This window comes from Mus caroli, unplaced genomic scaffold (genome assembly GCF_978045245.1).
Source record: "Mus caroli unplaced genomic scaffold, Mus_caroli_1 scaffold_20, whole genome shotgun sequence".
Classification (NCBI taxonomy): domain Eukaryota; kingdom Metazoa; phylum Chordata; class Mammalia; order Rodentia; family Muridae; genus Mus; species Mus caroli.
The window spans coordinates 20,042,674-20,062,586 of NW_028227275.1; the positions used below are offsets into that span (position 1 = coordinate 20,042,674).

Below are 19,913 nucleotides of genomic sequence, written 5' to 3' on the forward strand. Positions count from 1 at the left end.
CCTCCCCTCACGGCTCCCACGTCCAATGTCTCTCCAGGCATTATCCATTCGCCCTGTCAGTGATCATCTTCCCACCTACTAGGGTTTGGCTCATCTTTGAGGCCCCCACTTACCTCGCTGTCCCCCGTTGGTCCCTCCTCCACACCATAGTCAAGGTCATTGTCTAGAGCATGTGCAGCTGATAATGTCATTTCCTGTAAGAACCTCAGAATTGGAGAAGGTGTATTTTCGTGTGCCCTGGCCCTGTCCAGCCACAAGCCATATCATTCTCCTGTGCTCCTCTATGTTCCATGACTTGGACATTCTCAGGAATATTATTATTTCTCCAGTGCAATCTCTCTCGTTCTCTGGAGGGTTCTCTTTCTACTCCCTTCCATTTTGTGTACATCCTTTAGAGTTAGTCCAAGCATCCCTCTTCTAGGAAGCCGTTCCTGATAGATCCACACTGAGTGTGACACTTTGTTTCAGGTATTCTAGTCTGTTACCTCCCCTATTGCAGACACTGTTTCTAGTCCTCTCCCCAAGTGGATCTCAAAGGCCGAGAGAACAGAAGTTGTGTGTGCCGGTGTGAGGAGAACATCCAGGGTCTCTGTTTTTATTTTGTTTATTTATTTATTTATTTATTTATTTATTTATTTATTTATTTATTTATTGTTTTTCGAGGCATGGTTTCTCTGTATATCCCTGGCTGTCCTGGAACTCACTTTGTAGACCAGGCTGGCCTCGAACTCAGAAATCCGCCTGCCTCTGCCTCCCAAGTGCTGGGATTAAAGGCGTGCGCCACTACTGCCCGGCTTCCTTTTTATTTTTACACAAGTATTTCTTTGGCTTGGCACTTGCAGAGTGGGCTAGGCTGACTGGCCAACAAGCCACAAGGGTCCTTCTGTCTCTGCCTCCCCAGCACCTAGATTACAAGCACCCCATCATGATGTTTCCAGGTTCTTACATGGGATTCAACGTAGATCCTTGTGCTTGCACAAGTGCTAAATCAAACAGGCTGTCTGCCAAAGCTACAAGTTACTTTTGAATGATTTTTCCTATTCTCCCCCATTGTCTGGTATAGTAACAGACACAAATTGGGAACTTAAATAAAAACCTATTATGAAAATAGAGTGGTTATGCTTGGGTTGAACCTCTTTAGCTCTTGCAGAATTAACCATCAAGCCAGATTTGGCGTCTGTAAATCCCAGCACTCTGGAGGCCGAGGCAGGAAGAGTGCCAAGATTTTGAGGCCAGCCAGGTCTATAACGTAAGAGGCTGTTTCAAAACAAAACAATTAGCTTTTAGGGAATTGGGGCGTTGTATTAGTGGTGTGTATATGAAGGCATGACAGCTAAAAACCTCGTTTTCAGAGAACACTGTCACTGTCAAAGTTACTGGGTTCTTGAACCAAGCATCACCCATGAAAACTCACTGCATTAAGAGCGGCCAGTATGCAGGTGTCTTTAGCTTCTCAGCATCTGAGAAGGCAGTCTCTGCACAGACCACTCCCAGTTTGGGCGTAATATCCTTTAGCCTCCCTGGTTCTGTTACACCTGTTGTCATAAACCCATCTCTCTGAAACGGGGCTTCTGATCTTTTGCTGGAGTTGGCCATCAGAGTGAAACTAAATTGATGTCCTTGTAGGTGTGTCAACATGGCAGCAAGATGAGAGAGGGGACCAGAGGGCACAGGGACTGTCTCATAGAGGAAGGCAAACTGTAACGTTTATGAGGAAAGGTCTCAGACGAGACTGTTCATCCTCAGAGTGAGATTTCTAGCTTACCTTTCTGAGTGTCTACTCTGGGCCAGGTGTAGGGCAGCTAACTAATTTCCATGTCATCTCTAAGCACCCACATACCTTGATTGAGCAGATGAGAAAATGTGGTCATCAAAGTTGAGTTCACATACACACATAAACACACACACACACACACAGAGACAGAGAGACATAGATAGATAGATAGATAGATAGATAGATAGATAGATAGATAGATAGATAGAGACAGAGAGAGACAGAGAGAGACAGAGAGAGAGAGGAGAGAAAGAGACAGAGAGAGAAGAGAGGGGGAGAGGAAAGAGATAGAGAAGAGATGCAAGAGAGACAGAGGACAAAGAAAGAGACAGAGAGAGGAGAGACAAAGAGAGGGGAGAGAAATAGAGAAGAAAGAAGAGAGGGGGAGAGGAGAGAGGAAAGAAAGGAGAGAGACAGAGATAGAGACAGAGAAAGAAAAAGACAAATAGAAACACAGAGAGAGATGGGAGGGGAGAGAGAGAGAGAGAGAGAGAGAGAGAGAGAGAGAGAGAGAGAGAGAGAGAGTTGTATATGTAAACATCCATGCTTAGATGAGACTTAAGGTCTTAGCTTCGCCTGTCAAATAGGATGGTCTCCTGATTTGGCACATTCTCTGTCCCATGCACACGCACACAGTATCTTGATGGCCAGATCCTTGTTCCTATTACCTGCTGCTTGTCACAAATGTTTGCAGAAAGGTAGGAATGGCCTAAACTTGCTTAGGAGGTGTGGCCTGGTCCATAGTTCATAAGGCAGGAGACTGAAGAGAGGTGGAAGGACACTGTTCCTTTGTTTTCACTGGGAAAAGTCCAGCGATTCAGTGACCAACACACAAATCCCTCCCCTCCTGTGGACATCTGTGGTTATTCTTCTTCTCTCTCTCTCAATCTCTCTCTCTCTCTCTCTCGTTCCCAGGATACAGCCTTTTCTTTCCCAACTCTTGTCATTTCCTTGACCTGTTCAAAAGCACTGTGCAGGAGGCATTTAGCAAATATTTACTCACAGATTAGTTCAATCCTGGTCTATGCAGCTCCAGGGTTACACAGTTCAGTTATGGCAACCAACAAAGCTCTCTTTCTGAACGTTATTGATTTGTTTCCTGGAGACTAAATATTGGTTTTACAGCACACACATGGAAATACTATCTGTAATCATTGGGCCGATCTGTAAATAGACCAACCCTGGTCTACCTGGAGTGTCACTTAGGACTTTACAAAAATCCACTCAGAAGAACATGAAGAGGGACTTTTAGGTGGGCAGCACAGATAGAATGGCAGTGATCCAGGAGGAAGTGGGAAGCAGGCACTGGAATTCTTTGTCTCTCTTTCTTCCAATCTCACTATGATAGCCAGTCTATCCAGGCTGCCTATTGGAATTGCTGGCATTTACCATCTAGGCTCCATTGTTATTTAGATACGATAAGGTCAACAGAACAAGAGACAGCTGCTATTGAGAAGATGGTGTGCTGGATTCGTGGTTCTCCAGAGCAGGAGTGGGGCAGGAGAATGGGCAAGGGTTCTTACTGGGATGCATGCATGTAGGTCAGGAGGCAGAGGGGACAAAGGTCAGAAGTGGGCATGGGATTTTTATTGTGGTTCCCATGAGAAACAGTGAGTAGGGAAGGGGTCAAATAGATCTAGGGTCAGTAGTTTGGATGGCTGCAGTAGGTGCTGAGGCAGTGGGACTATCGCTGTCTGCCACCTGACCCTGGGGTGAGAAGGGCAAATGTATAATGCTCACAAGGAGGCCATGGGGGCTTTACCTAACTGAGAAATGCAGTCCCTCCAGGGTCAACAAGACCCGAGGGTGACAAAGCAACAGAAAATGAAAGGCATAGTTAATTCGAGGGCTTTGCGACTGGGATACTGTAGAAAGGTCTTATACTGAGCTCAAGAGTGTGGTGAACAGAGGTCGTCATAGTTTGGGTTCTATTGCTGTGAGCAGACACCATGGCCAAGGCAACTCTTATAAAGGACATTGGGGCTAGCTTACAAGTTCAGAGGTTTCATTCATTTTCATCAAGGCAGGAAACATGGCTGCATTCAGGCAGGCACTGGAGGAGGTGAAAGTTCTACATCTTCATTTAGTAGAAGCTAGGAGCAGACTGGCTCCCATGTGGCTAGGAGGAGAGTCTCATTGTACACCTTCACAGTACCATACTTCCTCCAACAAGGCCACCCTTCCTCCAACAAGTCCACACCTCCTAACAGTGCCACTCCCTGGGGCAAGCATATTCAAACCACCACAGCGGTGGGGCCTGGGAATTGGCATTTGTCACTACCTCTGCTGTTAGACCCCTACGTTCAGGGATCAGAAGCCATGGCATCTATGTCATGAGACATTTCTTGTGTCTTGACTCCTTGACAAAGGACAGTGTCTTTTACACACCACTTCAAATTAGCCACAGGTTGTGGATACCCAAGAACTCTGATTTGGTTAGTTTTTTATAGGGTTGCTTTATTTCTCGCTGCAGGCCTCTAACCCGGGAGTCCTTCCATCCTCCTCCGCCGGTTCCACCCAGAGGTCGCTGATCCCGCCTCCTAGATCCGGCCAACTTCAGGACTTTTCAGACTAGCAATTCTCAGCCTGTTGATGAAGTCTTCATATTGAGTTTTCTGCATGACTATGGACCTTGAGAGCCACTGTCACTGGTGATGGTGTCGCCCTGCTGGTTTGGGTAATCCTTGAAGACATCATTAAGGCGTGATGAAACCTGAGATGAAGGCGTCTTTGTTCAACGTTGCCGAATATATCGGCTCACATTCTAGTTTGCCAAAAGGATGAAGATACTTACCTCTCGTATCCTACAGCAGGAGACTACCAGGATTGATGGGCATGTTCTTATCAAGTGAGCCTACTGTAGTCAACATCCATTAGCCCATACATACCTGGCAGTGCAGCCTAATCTCTGGAAGTGGTTATAGCCCTCTCAGCAGAAGGGACCTAACTTTCAAGTAGTTCTTCCACATCCCTACGTTTGTCCTGGGGCTGGTCACATACAACAAGCTGAAAAACATCTTAGAAGGGGTTAAGCCAGACTCCTGTGCCACTGTGGCATTTGGAGTTCCCCAGAAGTGTGGAACAGGTGGTTCTGTCATCACCCTCTTTCTCTCGAGTGTGTACATGTGTGGTGTGCATGTGCAGGTGTCTGTCTGTCTGTCTGTCCGTCTGTGGGCATATGTATGCGCCTCTGTGTGGAGACTAGAAGCAATGTTGGAAGTCTCTGTCACTCTCCCTCTATTTACTGAGGCAGAGATTACCGGTACAATCAGTCTAGCTTGCTCTAGGGATCTCCTGGCTCCACTCTTCCGGTGCTGACATTGCAGCCAGGTTACCATGGCCCCTTGGTATCTGTGGGATGCTGGGGATTTGAATACTGGCCCTCATGCTTGGACAGCAAGCACTTTATCTACTGATCCATCTCCCTAGCCTCTGTCAGCACACTTTGTGTCTCTAAGAAGTCCAGTCCTTCCACGGCTCACCCTCTCTTAAGAACTCTCCAAATGTAGAAATCGAGAGCCATACCTCACTGTCTGCCTTCCAGACATTTCCCTTTTCTGAATCACCCAGGTATGGGACTATCAGCTGCCGCCTTCACTTTGGGCTTTCGTACCTCAGTATGCTGTCCAACTAGCTGTGTTATAGGAAACCACTGAAAATGATCAGAACCAGACTATGGTCTGGCCTTTATATGTCTTAGTTCTGGCCATAAAGAAGGAGAAGGACCCTTGATATTTCTTTCCCCCCTGAGGAGCCTGAAGTAGTAGAAGAAAGAAGCTAAAATGTTTTCTCCCAGGAACAATACTACTGCTACTACAGACTGTTACAATCAAGTCTGGTAAATCTGTATAGAGAGTATAGGCCTGTCACCATGTTATGAATTTTGAGTTCCTGTTATATAAACCTACCTTCAGAGCATAGATCCTTAATTTTACCTTACTGTATACAGTAAGGTTATCAGGAGGGGTCCTTTTAAAATATAAGTAATATGGTTGTTTCTCATGAAACCATTGTCCAGTCCCATATATAGACATATTGATCTGTTTAAGTGTATTCTTACTGGGCCCTTTTCTCATAATTAAAGATCCCCCTTCATTCTCATTCCACCGTTCAACACTTCCTGAGTTTAACCTCTGGGGGACTCTTGAGTTGTTGTATAAAACACACCATTGATCATGTCTACCATGGGAGAGTATTTTCCCAAAGTATCTCACAGAGAACCTGGAACATGGGAGCCATTCTGCAAGTGCCCCTCAACCCTCTTGTCACTTGTTTGGGAGAAGTAAGAGAATATCACATAGAACAAAGATGACATCAGTGTGGTTGTTCTTCACCATCCCCTTCTCGGGGATTTTGATCAAAGATTTGTATCTCATTATCTTAAGCCCCCTTTGGATACCAAACTGAGGCTGGTGTACATATTCTGGTGAACAAGTTTGATAACAACACTGCTGTCTGTGCAATGTCTGGATATATTATTGCATTTTATTCTTGTATTAAAATAAATAGTAAAGAAAACTGAAAGTGCTTTTTGAGGAGCCTGGGTCTGATGGACGTGACACTCTTGGGAGGTACATAGAACTGCTCAGAGTCAGGAGTGGCCAGTCTTAAGTCCTGAGGAAATATTCCCTGAACCAGCAAGCTGTTGGAGATTGGTTCTAATGCATTGATCCAATCTAGAATCTGAGTGCCCATATGCTAAAGGTCCTTGACCCCAATTGGTTTTTGATCAATCAATAAAGATGCCAACAGCCAATGACTGGGCATGGGGTGGGACAGTTAGAGTTGTGTGATCTAGGACAAAAGAGGAACCGGAGAGATTCACGATGACTCTGGGCAGAAGAATGGAACACAGTAGTGGCAGGAGATAAAGCCAAGCAGCCAAGTGAGATTTCAGGTAAGTGGTCACTGGCCACTTCCCTGATTGGACCTGTGATAGCAGGGAAAGGTTTAGGAGTGCCCAACCTTTGAGGTATTTAAAATTAAGCTAATGTGTGTGTGTGTCTTTCATTTGAGGATCCAAAGATAGTTCCTGGAGGGGTGGGGTGGGGGGAAGGCGGCGGTGTGCACATGTGATCCTCTGGCAACCAAAGTGGTGTAGCCATAACTCCCGCTTCAGCAAGCTGGTAAGTTGTGTGAGAAGAAGGAGGAGGAGGAGGAGGAGGAGAAGGAGGAGGAGGAAGAAGAGAGAAGAAGAAGAAGAAGAAGAAGAAGAAGAAGAAGAAGAAGAAGAAGAAGAAGAAGAAGAAGAAGAAGAAGAAGAAGAAGAAGAAGAAGAATCCAAATGAATCACCTGGATGGTGTTAATAAAGTTTGTTCTTTTCACCACCTTCTTTCCTCCACATTTTACCAGGGAGCTCAGCAGAGAGAAACACAATGGTCACATTCCCCGCAGCCTCCATTAATGAGGTCAGCCAGCACTTTTCCTTCATCTTATGTTCACTTCTAGGCACAGATGACCAACTGCATAAATAACGAGGCACAAAGACTGAGAGACTAAATATGAATGAGAAGTTGACGTTCCAAGCGAATAATTTAAATTGGCATATTTAACGGATTCCAGTGACTCTTCATGCATTGCTGTAGCCACACAATGAATATGCATCTAGACCACTCTAATGACTGATCCCACAAAACAAGCAGATAGTGACTCTCCCGATCCTTTATTATAAAAACAAACAAAAGCAAAGGGCAGCTTAGCCAGTCCAGTAAGACGCCTATAGCTGGGGTCTTTAGATTTCTTTCCCACATACCCTAAGGAAGCAAGTAGGTATTCTATGCAACTCCTTCAGAAAACAGTGTGTGAGTTCCACCTGTTTGGTGATAGATTTGTTTCTGAGAAAGACAAGTGATTAAATCTAAAACTGGAGGACTCTAACTATAAAATATTTGCTTGGATTCATTTGGTTTCCAAGCAAGTTATTAAGAATAAAAATAGTTTTCATTCATTCCTGCTGGCCAGACACAAGGCTTCCCAGGGTAGTGAGAGGGTGAGTGGGAGGGTAAAAGATTTAGAATTCTCCAACACACAACTTGGAATTCATTTTCTCATAGAGAAAGAAAGAAAGGTCCCCAGGCTAGCCTGCCAAAGCTCATTTCATCCACAGGGTGGAAGACAGTTTTATTTTTCTATACCAGGAGAGTCAGCGTGGTGTTAGGACAAGGATCTTTATTTGGCAGGCAGGAAGCTCTGCTTTTATTTCAGTCAGCTGCTTACTGCCTGAACTCACATCATGACGTCACGGCGGTGTGCTTCATCACCTTGGAAACACACAGTTGTGCACTTGGTAGTTCTCCAGGCAGCTCCAAGTCTGGAATGCCAAGGCAGGGAACCCCTTCTGAGGGAACATTGGCGTCATCACCACCTAAGCAGCTAGGATCCTTGTGTGTGGGCAGGATGGGTGAGGAGAAGGAGAGGGCGAGGAGATGGGATAGAACCCAAGGCCCTACTTTCCTCATGTTGAGCAAGAGCTCTACAATGGTGCAACCTCCACCCTCAGAGCTTCGTATTATGTGACAGCTGCTGTTTCTTGCCTTTAATCATTATAATAGGTTAATTAATTAAAAGAAAAAAAAAACCAACTGGGTGAAGGCAGAGTGTGGTGTTGCGTCTGTACAATCCATAAAGAAGCAGAAAGATTATGAGTTTGAGGCCAGCCTGGGCTACATAGTGATCTCAAGGTTAGCCTGAATTACATTGAGACTCTATCTTGAAGATGTCAAACCAAACAAAAACAGACAACAAAAACCAAATGGAACTGAGTCAGACACAATGAAATATGAACCACAGAAAGAAATGAATGGCCTTGATTGCTCTGAAGTCCCCAAAGTAAAGTTTTTTTCTCATTTGTGTGTCGTGGGAGGTGGAGGGGGTGAGCTGAGATCTGTCCCACAGTGGAGGTCAGAGGACAATTTGTAGGACGGAGTTCCTTCCTTCTACCATGAGGATTCCAGAGACAAAACTCAGGTTACAAGGATTGAAGGCACCTTGGTTTGCCCATGAATGTTTTGACTGATAGCTTCCTAAAGAAAGAATTCAAAGCAATAATAAAGTTCTAGAACAGTTCAGCTAGAACAGGAAAAGTAGTGTTGGAAAGTGGTAGGTGTTCTTCCCTCATCTTCCTGAAGTGACAGCCAAGGCAAATATAAAGAAGAAACAGAAGTTCAAGGAGCCAGAGGCAATGTGCCTAAGTCCTAGAATTTCCAGGCCAGTCTAGGCTATATTGTAAGACCTTGTATCAGCAATACAAAAACAAGTAACAAACAACACCCCAGTCATCAAAGACTGGTCACATAGATCAGTGATAGAGCAGTTGCCTAGCATGCTAAAATCTGGGTTCAACTCCAACACCGCCAAAGAATATATATATATTGTGTGTGTACGTGTATAGTATATGATTAACTATAAACACATATAATTGAACACACACACACACACACACACACACATGCTTGAATTGGTGTTTTGAGACAGAGTTTCACTATGCGGCCATAGCTCGTCTGGTATTCATTCTGAGTTCATAGTGGAGGCTCATGTCCTGATGCTGGTAGACAAGCCTGTGCCAACAAACTGTCTTCTTGAAAAGATAATGTTTTTCCAAGAAAAGTGTAACGGAGCGCGGAGAGCAGAAGCTACATCGTCATCTGTAACCTAAGACTTCGATGATCACATTTAGAAGGAATAAAAGTCAGAATTTGTGTTTTTTTCTTACTTGTTTTCTATGTTCTCAGTTCTCTAAGCGTAACTGGGTCCTAGTAAAACAGTTGCAGGAGGAGGCTGCACTGTTCCTGAGAGGTTTATTTTCATTGCTTCCACTTCTGGCTCCCACGTGTCAAGGAATGAAGTTAGTCTAGAAGAAACCGATAAAACAGCATATTTATAAGACATCCGTGACTCTTACTCCCCGGTTTGGCAAAACATCTTTATTATTATTATTATTATTATTATTATTATTATTATTATTATTATCTTCTTGGGGCGCTAAGGATGAAACCCAGAACTTTGTGCATGCTCTACTACATCCTAGCCCCAGACCTAATTTTGATGGTGCCCCTCGCGCTTTGGTTCAGCCTAGAGACTATCAAATCTCAAGGAACTTGAAGCCACACTTGTTTTTCTCTAGTCGGACCATCTCTCCCCCAATCCTTTCTCCACCAGTCATTACCACAGTTCTATTGACCGATGCCATACCAGAGAAAACGCTCAATAGAGTTGTTGAATTGATGACCTTATATTGTCCTTCCCTTCACAAGATCTTCCCAAATTCTCCACTGGGATAGGCCGTCTCCTTCTCTTACTGCCCACTCCTGTTACTGCTTAGGGAACACTTAAATCAGTTACACTGTGCATTTTTTATTTTGTTTTATTTTAACATGTCCTGCCTATTTGTTAATGTAAGGGTTCCTAATTATATTTTAGATTTTAATTTTATCTTTTTACGTATTTAAGTTACATCTTGTTCAGTGCCTGCCTCCTGGTCAAACCCTTCCACAGTCCTTCCCCCCTCCTCCTCCCCTTCTCCTCTGCCTGGGTGCCCCCCCACCCCGGCCCCATCTCCCTACCCTGGCACTTCAAGTCTCTGTGAGGCTAAACACTTCCTCTCCCAACTGAGGCCAGAAAAGGCAGCCCAGCTAGAAGACAATATCCCACGTCCAGGCAACAGCTTTTGGGATAAGGGTTCCTAATTTTAAATTTACCCTGTGTCCTTTCCACCTCTGATCATTTGCCAGCCTGGTGCTCCCCCACAAAACCCAGCAGCACTGTATACAGAGCATCTGTGGAGGCTGGTGATGATGGTCAGATAAGAAACTGCTCATCCTTTTCAATGTGGTACCCATGCTGTTTGTTCTTCTACCGCCCATCATTGCTTCACTCAAAGGCAGTGAGTATTCATTCACGGAGCATTTGCTGAGCCTCCCCTGTGAGCCCATTGCCATGCTAGGTGCTCTGGGGGATGGACAAAGATGAATCGGATTTCCTCCTCTGATTTTTGTAGCAGTTACTGATGTAGGCTCCACGTGCAGTTCATCATGTACTGCCTTGAGATGTCTCTTAGACTAGCTGGAATTTGCCTTTTGACTTGTTAACGTCTTTACCCAGCAAACAGTTGTTGAGTGCCTATGAGACAAGCACCAACCTGGTAGTAGAGACAAATAATAAGCAAATGATAGTTCCTTCCATCTAGAAAGGTCAGACTGCAATACAGAGGAACTTGGGTTAGGTAACAAGTAGGACCTAACGTATCAAATGCTATGGGAACCTCCAAAGAAGGGATGCTCAATCGCCCAAGGACGGGATGCAGGTTCTCACTGAAGATGGGTGGCCTTGGAAGGGTAGGATTAAAGCGTGGCGGTGAAACAGGACATCGTAGATAAAGAGAACACCATGAGCAAAGCATTAGTGTTGGCTTAACCATGTGGCAGAACGCTTGCCTAACATAAAGATGGCCGTGGGATCCATTCCCAGCACTGCATAGGTCACAGAGGTGCAAGGAACATGATGTGTATCTGACACGTATGAATGAAGGCAGAACATAGGTAAATGTTCTAGGTTGCTTTCTGCTGCTGTGTACACACCATGAACAACTTTGGGAGGAATAAGTTTACTTGGCTTACATTTCCACGTCTCAGTCCATCATTACCCTCAATGGGAATGTAATGCGGAAAGTCAAGCGGGAGACTGGGGGCAGTGCTGGCTTGTTCCCGTGGCTTGCTCTATTTGCTTTTCAATACAACCCAGGACCATGGATAGATAGCACTTCAACTATGGGCTGGATCCTCCCACATCAACCAGGAATCAGGAAAAAAAAAATGCGCTACAGACATGCCCAAAGGCCTATCTGATGGAGGCAGTTCTTTAATCAAGGTTTCCTCTTTCCAAGTGTTTCTAGTGCATGCCAAGTTGACAAATAACCCTCCCCCCACAAATAAACCAAAACAAACAAACAACCCTAAACCTTAACTTGCACAGTAAAGTTGGGTCTCATTGTGCAGGTGCACAGTCATTGAAGTGGTTTGAATAAGAATGGCCCCCCGCAGCCTCGTATATTTAGATATCTGGTTGCCAGGGAGTGAGGCTATTTGAAAGGATTACAAAGGTTAGGAGGTATGGCTTTGTTGGGGGAAGTATGTCTTTGGGTGTGAGCTGTGAGGCTTCAAGTCTCTGCCAGACCCAGTCTCCTGTTCTCTGCTTGAAGATCCTAAGTAGCTCTCAGCTACTGACCCAGTGCCATGCTTACGGCAATGCTCCCTGCCATGGACTGACCCTCGGAAACTGTAAGCCAGCCCTCCAAACCCCAGGCAAAGGCTTTATTTTATGAGTCGCCTTGGTCACCGTGTCTGTCTTCACAGCAATAGAAGAACAGTGACTAAGTCACAGACGGAGGAAGGTGGACTGCATTCATCAGCAAAGGCATCATCTCTAACCTCATTACACATGTAGCACACACATGCAAACAGGGCTGGAGATCTAATATGACTCGGTAAATTGCTTGTGTAAGGATTTGGGTTCAGATCCCAAGAACCCACATAAAGGGGGATGTGGAGACAGGAGGATTCCCAGGTCTTGCTGGCTAGCCTGTGTAGCAGAATACCTGAGCTTCAGCTTCAGCGAGAGACATTGTCCCAAAAAATATGTGGGCAGTGTTTGGGGAAGACATCTGTGTGTCAATATCTGACTTGAACACACACACACACACACAAACACATGAGCACGTACTAGCACAATATACATAACACACACATACACAAACTTCCTAAGAGGGGTATACAAATTTTTGAAGCAAATCACTCTTGTAATGGTTTGAATATTAATCACTTAAGAAAGATTGTTTTCTACAGGCAAACTAGCATGCTACCATTTAAAATGGTAGCAGACTTTTCCATTTGTAAGTGCTTCTTGGATATTTCATGCCAATGAGAGCACATCTAATTCACCTTTTAAAGAGCTGTCTGGTTGGTAATACATTAGCAGTTAACAAACTAAAGAAGCAAACTGGGTCTAGTCTTTCAGCAAGTCACCCAACCTGTGCATCTGTCACTTTTCTGTAAGTGGACACACTAAAGGTAGCTGTTGCATAGGGTCTGTGTGAGTATCAGAGTGCCTGGCAGATGAAACCATTACTGATGATTCCACAATGAGTTCTAACTATTCAAGATGTGTTTTGGACAAAAACGATATAATTTGATTTCTTTGTAGGAAATCATGTTGGTACTCCTTGGGAATGGACAGGGAAGGAAGATTGGTAGTGGGGTCTTCTTCAGACTTCTGCACAGTATGGTGGTATAGAATATTGGCTGTGAGGTATTACACGACCAAATACCAAAACCTGCCCAATACGAATGGATGAGACAATCTTCCTCTAAGTCCCACATTTAGAGAAGTGTCCTTCTGATCATTTCTGAGTCCGTAGTACGTTTTGGTTTGAGACGGGGCCTTGCTATGTAGCCTGGCAGGCTTGGTACTGAGCCTGTAGATAAGGTTGGCTCCAATCTTTCTGCAATTCTGCCTCTGCCGTCCTGGTGCTGGGATTACATGCCCGCACCGCTATGACCCGATTATTTCGTTTTGTTTTCTTTTCTTCTTTTGTCTCACGCTGTAACCCAAGCAAGTATGCAATAAACAACAATCAGTCCAGCTTCCGGAATGCTGGGGCTTACAAGAGTAAGATACCAAACTTAGCTCATTACTACCGGCTCAGTTACAGAATATGAGATCAAGTGATTGGAGCGCTGAGGAGCTTCCCGGCACATTTATGATTGAGGCTGAGAAAAACAATACGTAAACGTAGGCAGATGAACAAGAATGTCAACTTAGCTCAGGTCTCTTGATTGTATAGAAGTCTAAACAGTACACGGTGATGTTTAAACACCCAACCGACCCTGTCCAAGTTTAATAATCATCGTCCATAAAGAAGCTTGCGGAGCCCGTGGTTAGAGGGAAGGGGTGTTCGCGCACGCCGTGGCGAGCTAGGCGCCTGAGCCGATGTCACCCCAGCCCGCCGGCAGCCGGGCGCGCGAGGGCCCAGGCTCAGGCCCAGGCCGAGGCTGAGCAAGCAGCACAGCAGCGGCGACTCCGGAACCTTTCAACCCCGCGGCCTGCGCGCGCCGGCGCCCCACGGCCGGCGACGGTTGCGGCCCCGCGTCGGGAGGACTTCCGGCGTGTGCCGGGGTGGCCGGATGACGTGGCTGAGTCAGAGGAAGAGGCTCGGAGGCCGGGGGGCGGGGGCGGCGCGGAGCGGGCGGTGACGGCGGCGGAGGCAGCGGCTGTGCCCGGGCCCCGTGCGTCTGTCCGCGCCCGGTGGATGTGAATCGGCGGCGGCGGCGGCGGAGGAGTCGGTGGGCCGGCGCCGGGCCTGTGGGAGCGCGGAGGATGAGGCCGCTGCCGGGCGCTCCTGGCGTGGCGGCGGCCGCCGCGTTGTTGCTGCTGCTGCTGCCCCGGGCTCGGTCTGACGAGCACGAACACACGGTGAGGCGAAGCGAGCCGCGCGGCCGCCCCCGCCCCAGCCCCGCTCCCCAGCCTGCCGCCCCGCCAGGCCCGGCGTGGTCCGAAGGCCCGGGGGGCCCGGTGCAGCCCCGCGGCCGCCCGAGCGCTCCTTCCGGTCGGGCATGGCGGGGCCGGATCCGCGGGAGCTGGGAGGAGGCATTTCCGAGCACTCGGGGCTGCCTGGGCCTTGCTCCCCAGCTCCGCCTCTCGGGGCTGCTACCCCGGGGTCGGCCCGGAGCGGGCTCTGGACCCGGGAAACTGGACGCTGTGCACACAGCACGGCGGAGGATGGATGCGTGGTGATCCAGGCGCTTGCCAACCAGGAAATACCCATCGCTTCGCGCAGGGCTCCGGCCTCTTCCTACCCTTCTCTCTCCCTCTCGCCCGAACGGGATTTAAACCGTGGGGTGGGGACAGCTTTAGGGAAGCGGAGGTGTGAACGGTTTACACGCGGACACGTCTTCACCCTGCACGCACTCGGTCCCCAGGACTCCCTTGTAACTTTCTCCACGCTCCGTGAGTGCCCAGAGGACGCCCTGTTCGGGTGGTCGGTCCCTAACTGGGACAGCTCTGCCCTTGTGTCACCCAGCCCTCAGGCCACACCCCCACTCACTTTTGCTTTTGGCCTGAAGTTGATTGGCGGTTTATTTAATTGTATCTTCACATCAAAGCTCGCCTATTAATGACTCTTGGAGTGACTTTCACCTAGAGCTGTAACGCTGTGGAATTCACTTACTTATTTCTTTATTCAGAATGGTAGACGCCGGGAAGTGTGGAAAGTCAGATAAACCTAGAAGATTGCTTGGCGAATTGGAGATTGTTTCTAGGTTCTTATTAGTATTATGATTTTTTTTGCCCGAGTAGTTGTGTATTTACTAAATTTAAAATATGTGGAGAACGTTTGGCTGTAGCTGATCGGTGACAAAATGGGAGTACGCTGCTTTAAGGGGCAGACGGTAGATTTTGTTTGTAGTGAATAAAACTTTGTTCAATGGCCTGGATTAGCCAATAAAAAACTCTAAACTAGGCTGTTGTATTATCAGTCACTGCCAGAATCTAATTGCATGTGTATGCGAGTTTTTTTTTTCCCTAGAGAAACGCTGAATCAGTAACTTTTTTCTGCGACACTTGTGATTTTTCACTTTAAGATATTTTTGGTTTCCTTTAAATTTCAGCAAGTATAGTAGTTTAAATAGTATTTGCCATTTTTTTAAACAGTTGAGTTTCCATGTAAAATCTGGAACTTGTTGTTAGTTTTAGATCGACCATATAGACAGAAATTTATGTTCTACCTTTTTGAATTTTCTATTTTATACTGCTACTAAGAGGGAAGACTTAGTTTATAATATAATCAGTTGTAAGTGTACAGAACTGTAGCATAATCCACAAGTTTTGTGCATGGCAGTTTCAATGAGAAAAATTTTAAAGCTTATTTATTTTTATTCTATGTGTCAGTTTTGCCAGCATGAATGTAGTATGTGTATCATGTATATTCTGAGTATCTTAGAGGCTAGAAGAGGGTGTCAGATCCCCTGGAACTAGAGTGACAGAAGTAAGCTACCCAGTGTGAATACTGGGAACCAAAGCTAGGTCTTAACTGGCTTGAGCCATCTCTCCAGTCCCCAGTTCAGTGAAATTTTATTGTTAAGAATGCCATATTTAGTTACTTCATTCGTTCATTCATTCATTCAGTTCTGGGGATTGAACTCAGGCCATTCTGTGTGGTATGTACATATTCCACCACTGAATGGAATACTCCTTTTTTTGAAACAGGGTTTCCTCTGTGTAGCCCTGGCTGTCCTGGAACTTGTTCTTTAGACCAGGCTGGCCTTGAATTCTGAGATCCTCCTGCCTCTGCCTCCTGAGTGCTGGGATTGAAGGTGAGCCCCACCACATCTGGCTACACCTGGAATGTTTTAATTTTTATGTACATAAAATATTTAATAAAAGGGATACTGGTCCCCCTGCGCCTCCCCCCCCCCCCATTGGAGATAGAGCCCATGGCTTTGCAGATGCTGTGCACGGCCGTATCTCTGCACTCCACTCTTATCCCAAAAGGATGCGGTGTGAAGCTACGGCATGTGTGCGATGGTTGCCGCACTGAAGCGGGAGAGTGGGAGTCAGTGCACATGTGTGTTGAAAAAGATCCTTTCCTTTACTTCTTCTAAGTTTCTTGGAACTATTTCTTGAAACCTAGGTCTTCACCTTGGCCGGATAATAGGGCTCTAATCAAGTGACTTCTTTTTTCTTTTCTTCCAAGAAGGCAGAGTAGCTAGTGAAGAGAGAAGGAGACAAGTTGTCAAGGGAAGATTGCTGAGTGATGTTTAAAAAACCACTTGTGGTGTTGAGTTATTAATTAAAGAACAACTTGCAGAAGCTAAAGCTTGCCCTTTAGACCATTTTCTGCCGAGACCTTACTGAAGGAATACTAATAGGACTTGAAACAGTATGTGCCAGGTCCTGTGTGGTTTTCCATATATTAACTCACATTCAGTGTGTGTTGACAACAGTGAGGGCCAGAGAGGTAGCTTGGTTGTGGTGTGCTTTCCTAACGTGTGCAAGACCTCAGTTTTACATCATAGCACCCTAAGATAAGTAACCATGGCAGGAGAGTGATGCACCCTAACAGACTAGGAGATAGGCCTCGAGAGGTAGTCTTGTGTGAAGTTGCACCCAGTATGAATAGAGGTGGAATTTGACCCTAAACCACCTTCTAGTTAATAAGTCTTTTGAAGAAACAAATTTTGTGCATGTTTTTGTATATGGGTTTGGCTGTGTGCACGTGTGCGTATGGAGGTCAGAGGTTGGTAGTAAGTTTGTCCTCAGTTGCTCCCTGCCTTTGCTGGTGAGAGGCCATGTAAGCTCACTCAATAAGCTAGGCTGGCTAGCCAGTGAGCCCCAGGGATCCTTGCGGCTCTTCCTCCCAAGTGCTGGGATACAGGTGTGCACCACCTCCCTTGGCTTCTTCCGTGGATACTGGAGAGCTTTACCAACTGAGGTGTTTTCCTAGGCCCACATTGGTTTCTTTAGTCAGCTCAGCTTGTTTTCTTGAGAACAGGACCATAAAGCCCTGGATGGAACTTTTAAGTTCATGAGGAAGTGTTTGGGTGAGTCTGAGGAAGTGTTTGGGTGAGTCTAGGTCCACATTGTTTGTACAAGCATTAGGAAGCCATAGGGCTCATGCACAGTGGACAGGTGGCCGAGCATTCATGCAAGACTGCACTTCCTTGTTTCAGTGCCACTAAGCCACCATGTTGAAATTATTTATGAACAAAGGATCTTATACTTTTCTTGCTTGCTACTTTTAAAACATTTTTTATTTGAAAAATTTATTATTTGTGCATTTGCTCTTGGAGGCCATAGAAGGGTGTTGAATCCCCTGAAACTGGAGTTACAGGGAACCAAACTGTGTGGTCCTTAGGAAGAGCAGCTAGCACTCTTACCTGCTGAGCCATCTCTCCAGCCGTTTTACTGTTGCTTTTTGGAGGATGGAGTCTTAGTATTGGCTAAACTGATCGTGAATTCTTGGCTGGACTTAAGTGATTTTCCTGCCTTGGGTTTTTGAATAGCTGGGGCATGCATCATTATCCCTGGTAGATAGTTTTATTTTATAGTGGGTCCCCCAAATTAGCTGGTTCTAAGAAGGAATGACTATCCTGTTATCCCCTATAGCCCCCACGCTCCCCTTTTTTCTGTACCCACTTACCTAGGGCTTGGCTTACCATTTGACCCATATAGAGTTCTTTAAACTTTTTGGCTACACATGTAGTTGCTTGTTTTCTTCCGTGGTTTGGGAAGTGACTGTGTGAGCCGCAGTGGGCATGTGGAGGCCAGAGGAAAGCTTGTGGGAGATGGTTCTTTCCTTCTGCGTGTAGACTCGGACTGAAATTCAGTTTGTCAGGCTTAGCAGCCAGTACCTTTATCCATTGAGCTGGCCGGCCATCTTGTTGGCACCCTTCTCCCATCCCCCTGTATTCTTTATGTGCTTATTTATCCATAGTTCTTCCAGCATTCTTGGAAAAATGATGAGAAGGAAATGAGCTGTTGACTTCTGGAGAATCTGCTAATTTTAGTTTTTAAAGGTTGGACTGTATAGATTATAGGACACTGAAATTAAAATTAACGAATACTTTCATTTATCAAAGATGGTCTCTTATTACATCACTGAAGGGTCATAAAAAGTTCTCTTTAAAGACAGACATAGTCATACACACCTTTAATCCCAGCACTGGGAGACAGAGTCAGATGGCTCTCTTGTGAGTTCCAGGTCAGCCAGGGCTACATAACGAGACCCTTTGGGGGGGGGGGCTTTAAAGTAAGGAAGAAGGTGAGGAAGATAGCTCAGTGGGTGAAAAACATGTGGCACTTTTGTGGGTTCTGTTTCTCAGCATAGTCAGCAGGTTGTGTCCTGTTCTTGTGTCCCTTCCCTCACACCTGTTACATATGTACCATAGCACTGTGCTTAGTCTTAGGAGTACATAGCTAGTGTCTGTTGAATGACTCGAGTGATTAGGTAACTACTAGGAGCAAAAATATGTAGTGTGGCAGCATGAAACTCACGTACAGCATAGTGAACAAAACCAGCCCGTTCCTCACCTGTGGGCATAGCTCTAGGTTCCTTATCTGAATCCCAATTCTTTTAGTCTTTGCAGTTGTGGTTTCAGAATTTCTGATGTGGGGTGGCCCCACCTCTGCCTAAGATGTCTTACTTTGCCTCTGTCGGAAACTTTTTATATTGTACCACTGATTTGATTTGGAAAAGGTTTTAAGACTCGATTTTTTTTTCCTGTTTATTAAGGGTCTGGCTTGTCTATATAGAAAGGCTCCATGTGCATGCAGCGCCCATGGAGACCAGAAGAGGGCATCAGATCCCCTAGAAGAGGAGTTACAGTGGGTTGTGGGCTGCCATACAGGTCCTGGAAACTGAACCTGAGTCCTCTGCAGGAGCAGCAAGTGCTTTTAACCACTGAGCCAGCTCTCTAGTCCCCACCTACAGAAGGATTTGTTCAGACAACAAATGGCAGCTTTTGTCATAGTCTGTGTTAAAAATATAGGAACGTTAGAAACATTCTTGATGATTTATGAGAATTAGGCATGTCCTACAAATGAGCTTTGAACATGCTAGTGCAGATTTAGTTTGTACAAAATGCCATACTTGGGCCTGTTTTGGGCTGTACTTAGTGATAAATGGAAAGTTGAGGTACAGAGCTATTTTAAGAAAGAATCAGGGGGCTGGTGAGATGGCTCAGTGGGTAAGAGCACCCGACTGCTCTTCCGAAGGTCCAGAGTTCAAATCCCAGCAACCACATGGTGGCTCACAACCATCCGTAACGAGATCTGGCGCCCTCTTCTGGAGTGTCTGAAGACAGCTACAGTGTACTTACATATAATAAATAAATCTTTAAAAAAAAAAAGAATCATTATCTCAACACACTGTTGAAAACAAAAATTAGAAGGAAATCTAATTTATATTAATATTCTTAAGTATAGTTTTAAATAATTGAAAGGCTTTTGAAACTAATTTCTGAAATACATAAATGGATTTTGCTCTCTCTAATAAAAGCATTTTAAAGTCAACATGATCCTTTCCTGTAAAAATGAAAGATAGCGCTTGAGCCCTAATTTTGAGTTTCTGATCCTGGGTGGGCAGCATAA

At 45.7% G+C, this 19,913-nt stretch overlaps 2 protein-coding genes across 3 annotated transcripts in view; both read left to right on the forward strand.

Annotated features, from left to right (window-relative positions):
- The window catches only part of Pik3ap1 (phosphoinositide-3-kinase adaptor protein 1), a 121,188-nt gene extending 114,890 nt beyond the window's left edge, over positions 1–6,298 (forward strand). Inside the window, exon 17 of the mRNA XM_021152078.3 lies at positions 4,248–6,298. Within this exon, the coding sequence (XP_021007737.1) occupies positions 4,248–4,305 (58 nt within the window). The 3' untranslated portion in view covers positions 4,306–6,298. The remainder of the gene's footprint in view (positions 1–4,247) is intronic.
- Positions 6,299–13,959: 7,661 nt separating this feature from the next.
- Positions 13,960–19,913, forward strand: part of Tm9sf3 (transmembrane 9 superfamily member 3) — a 55,192-nt gene continuing 49,238 nt past the window's right edge. For both annotated transcript variants that reach the window (XM_021151354.3, XM_021151355.2), the window contains exon 1: positions 13,960–14,240. In XM_021151354.3, the coding sequence (XP_021007013.1) occupies positions 14,145–14,240 (96 nt within the window). In that variant the 5' untranslated portion in view covers positions 13,960–14,144. The remainder of the gene's footprint in view (positions 14,241–19,913) is intronic.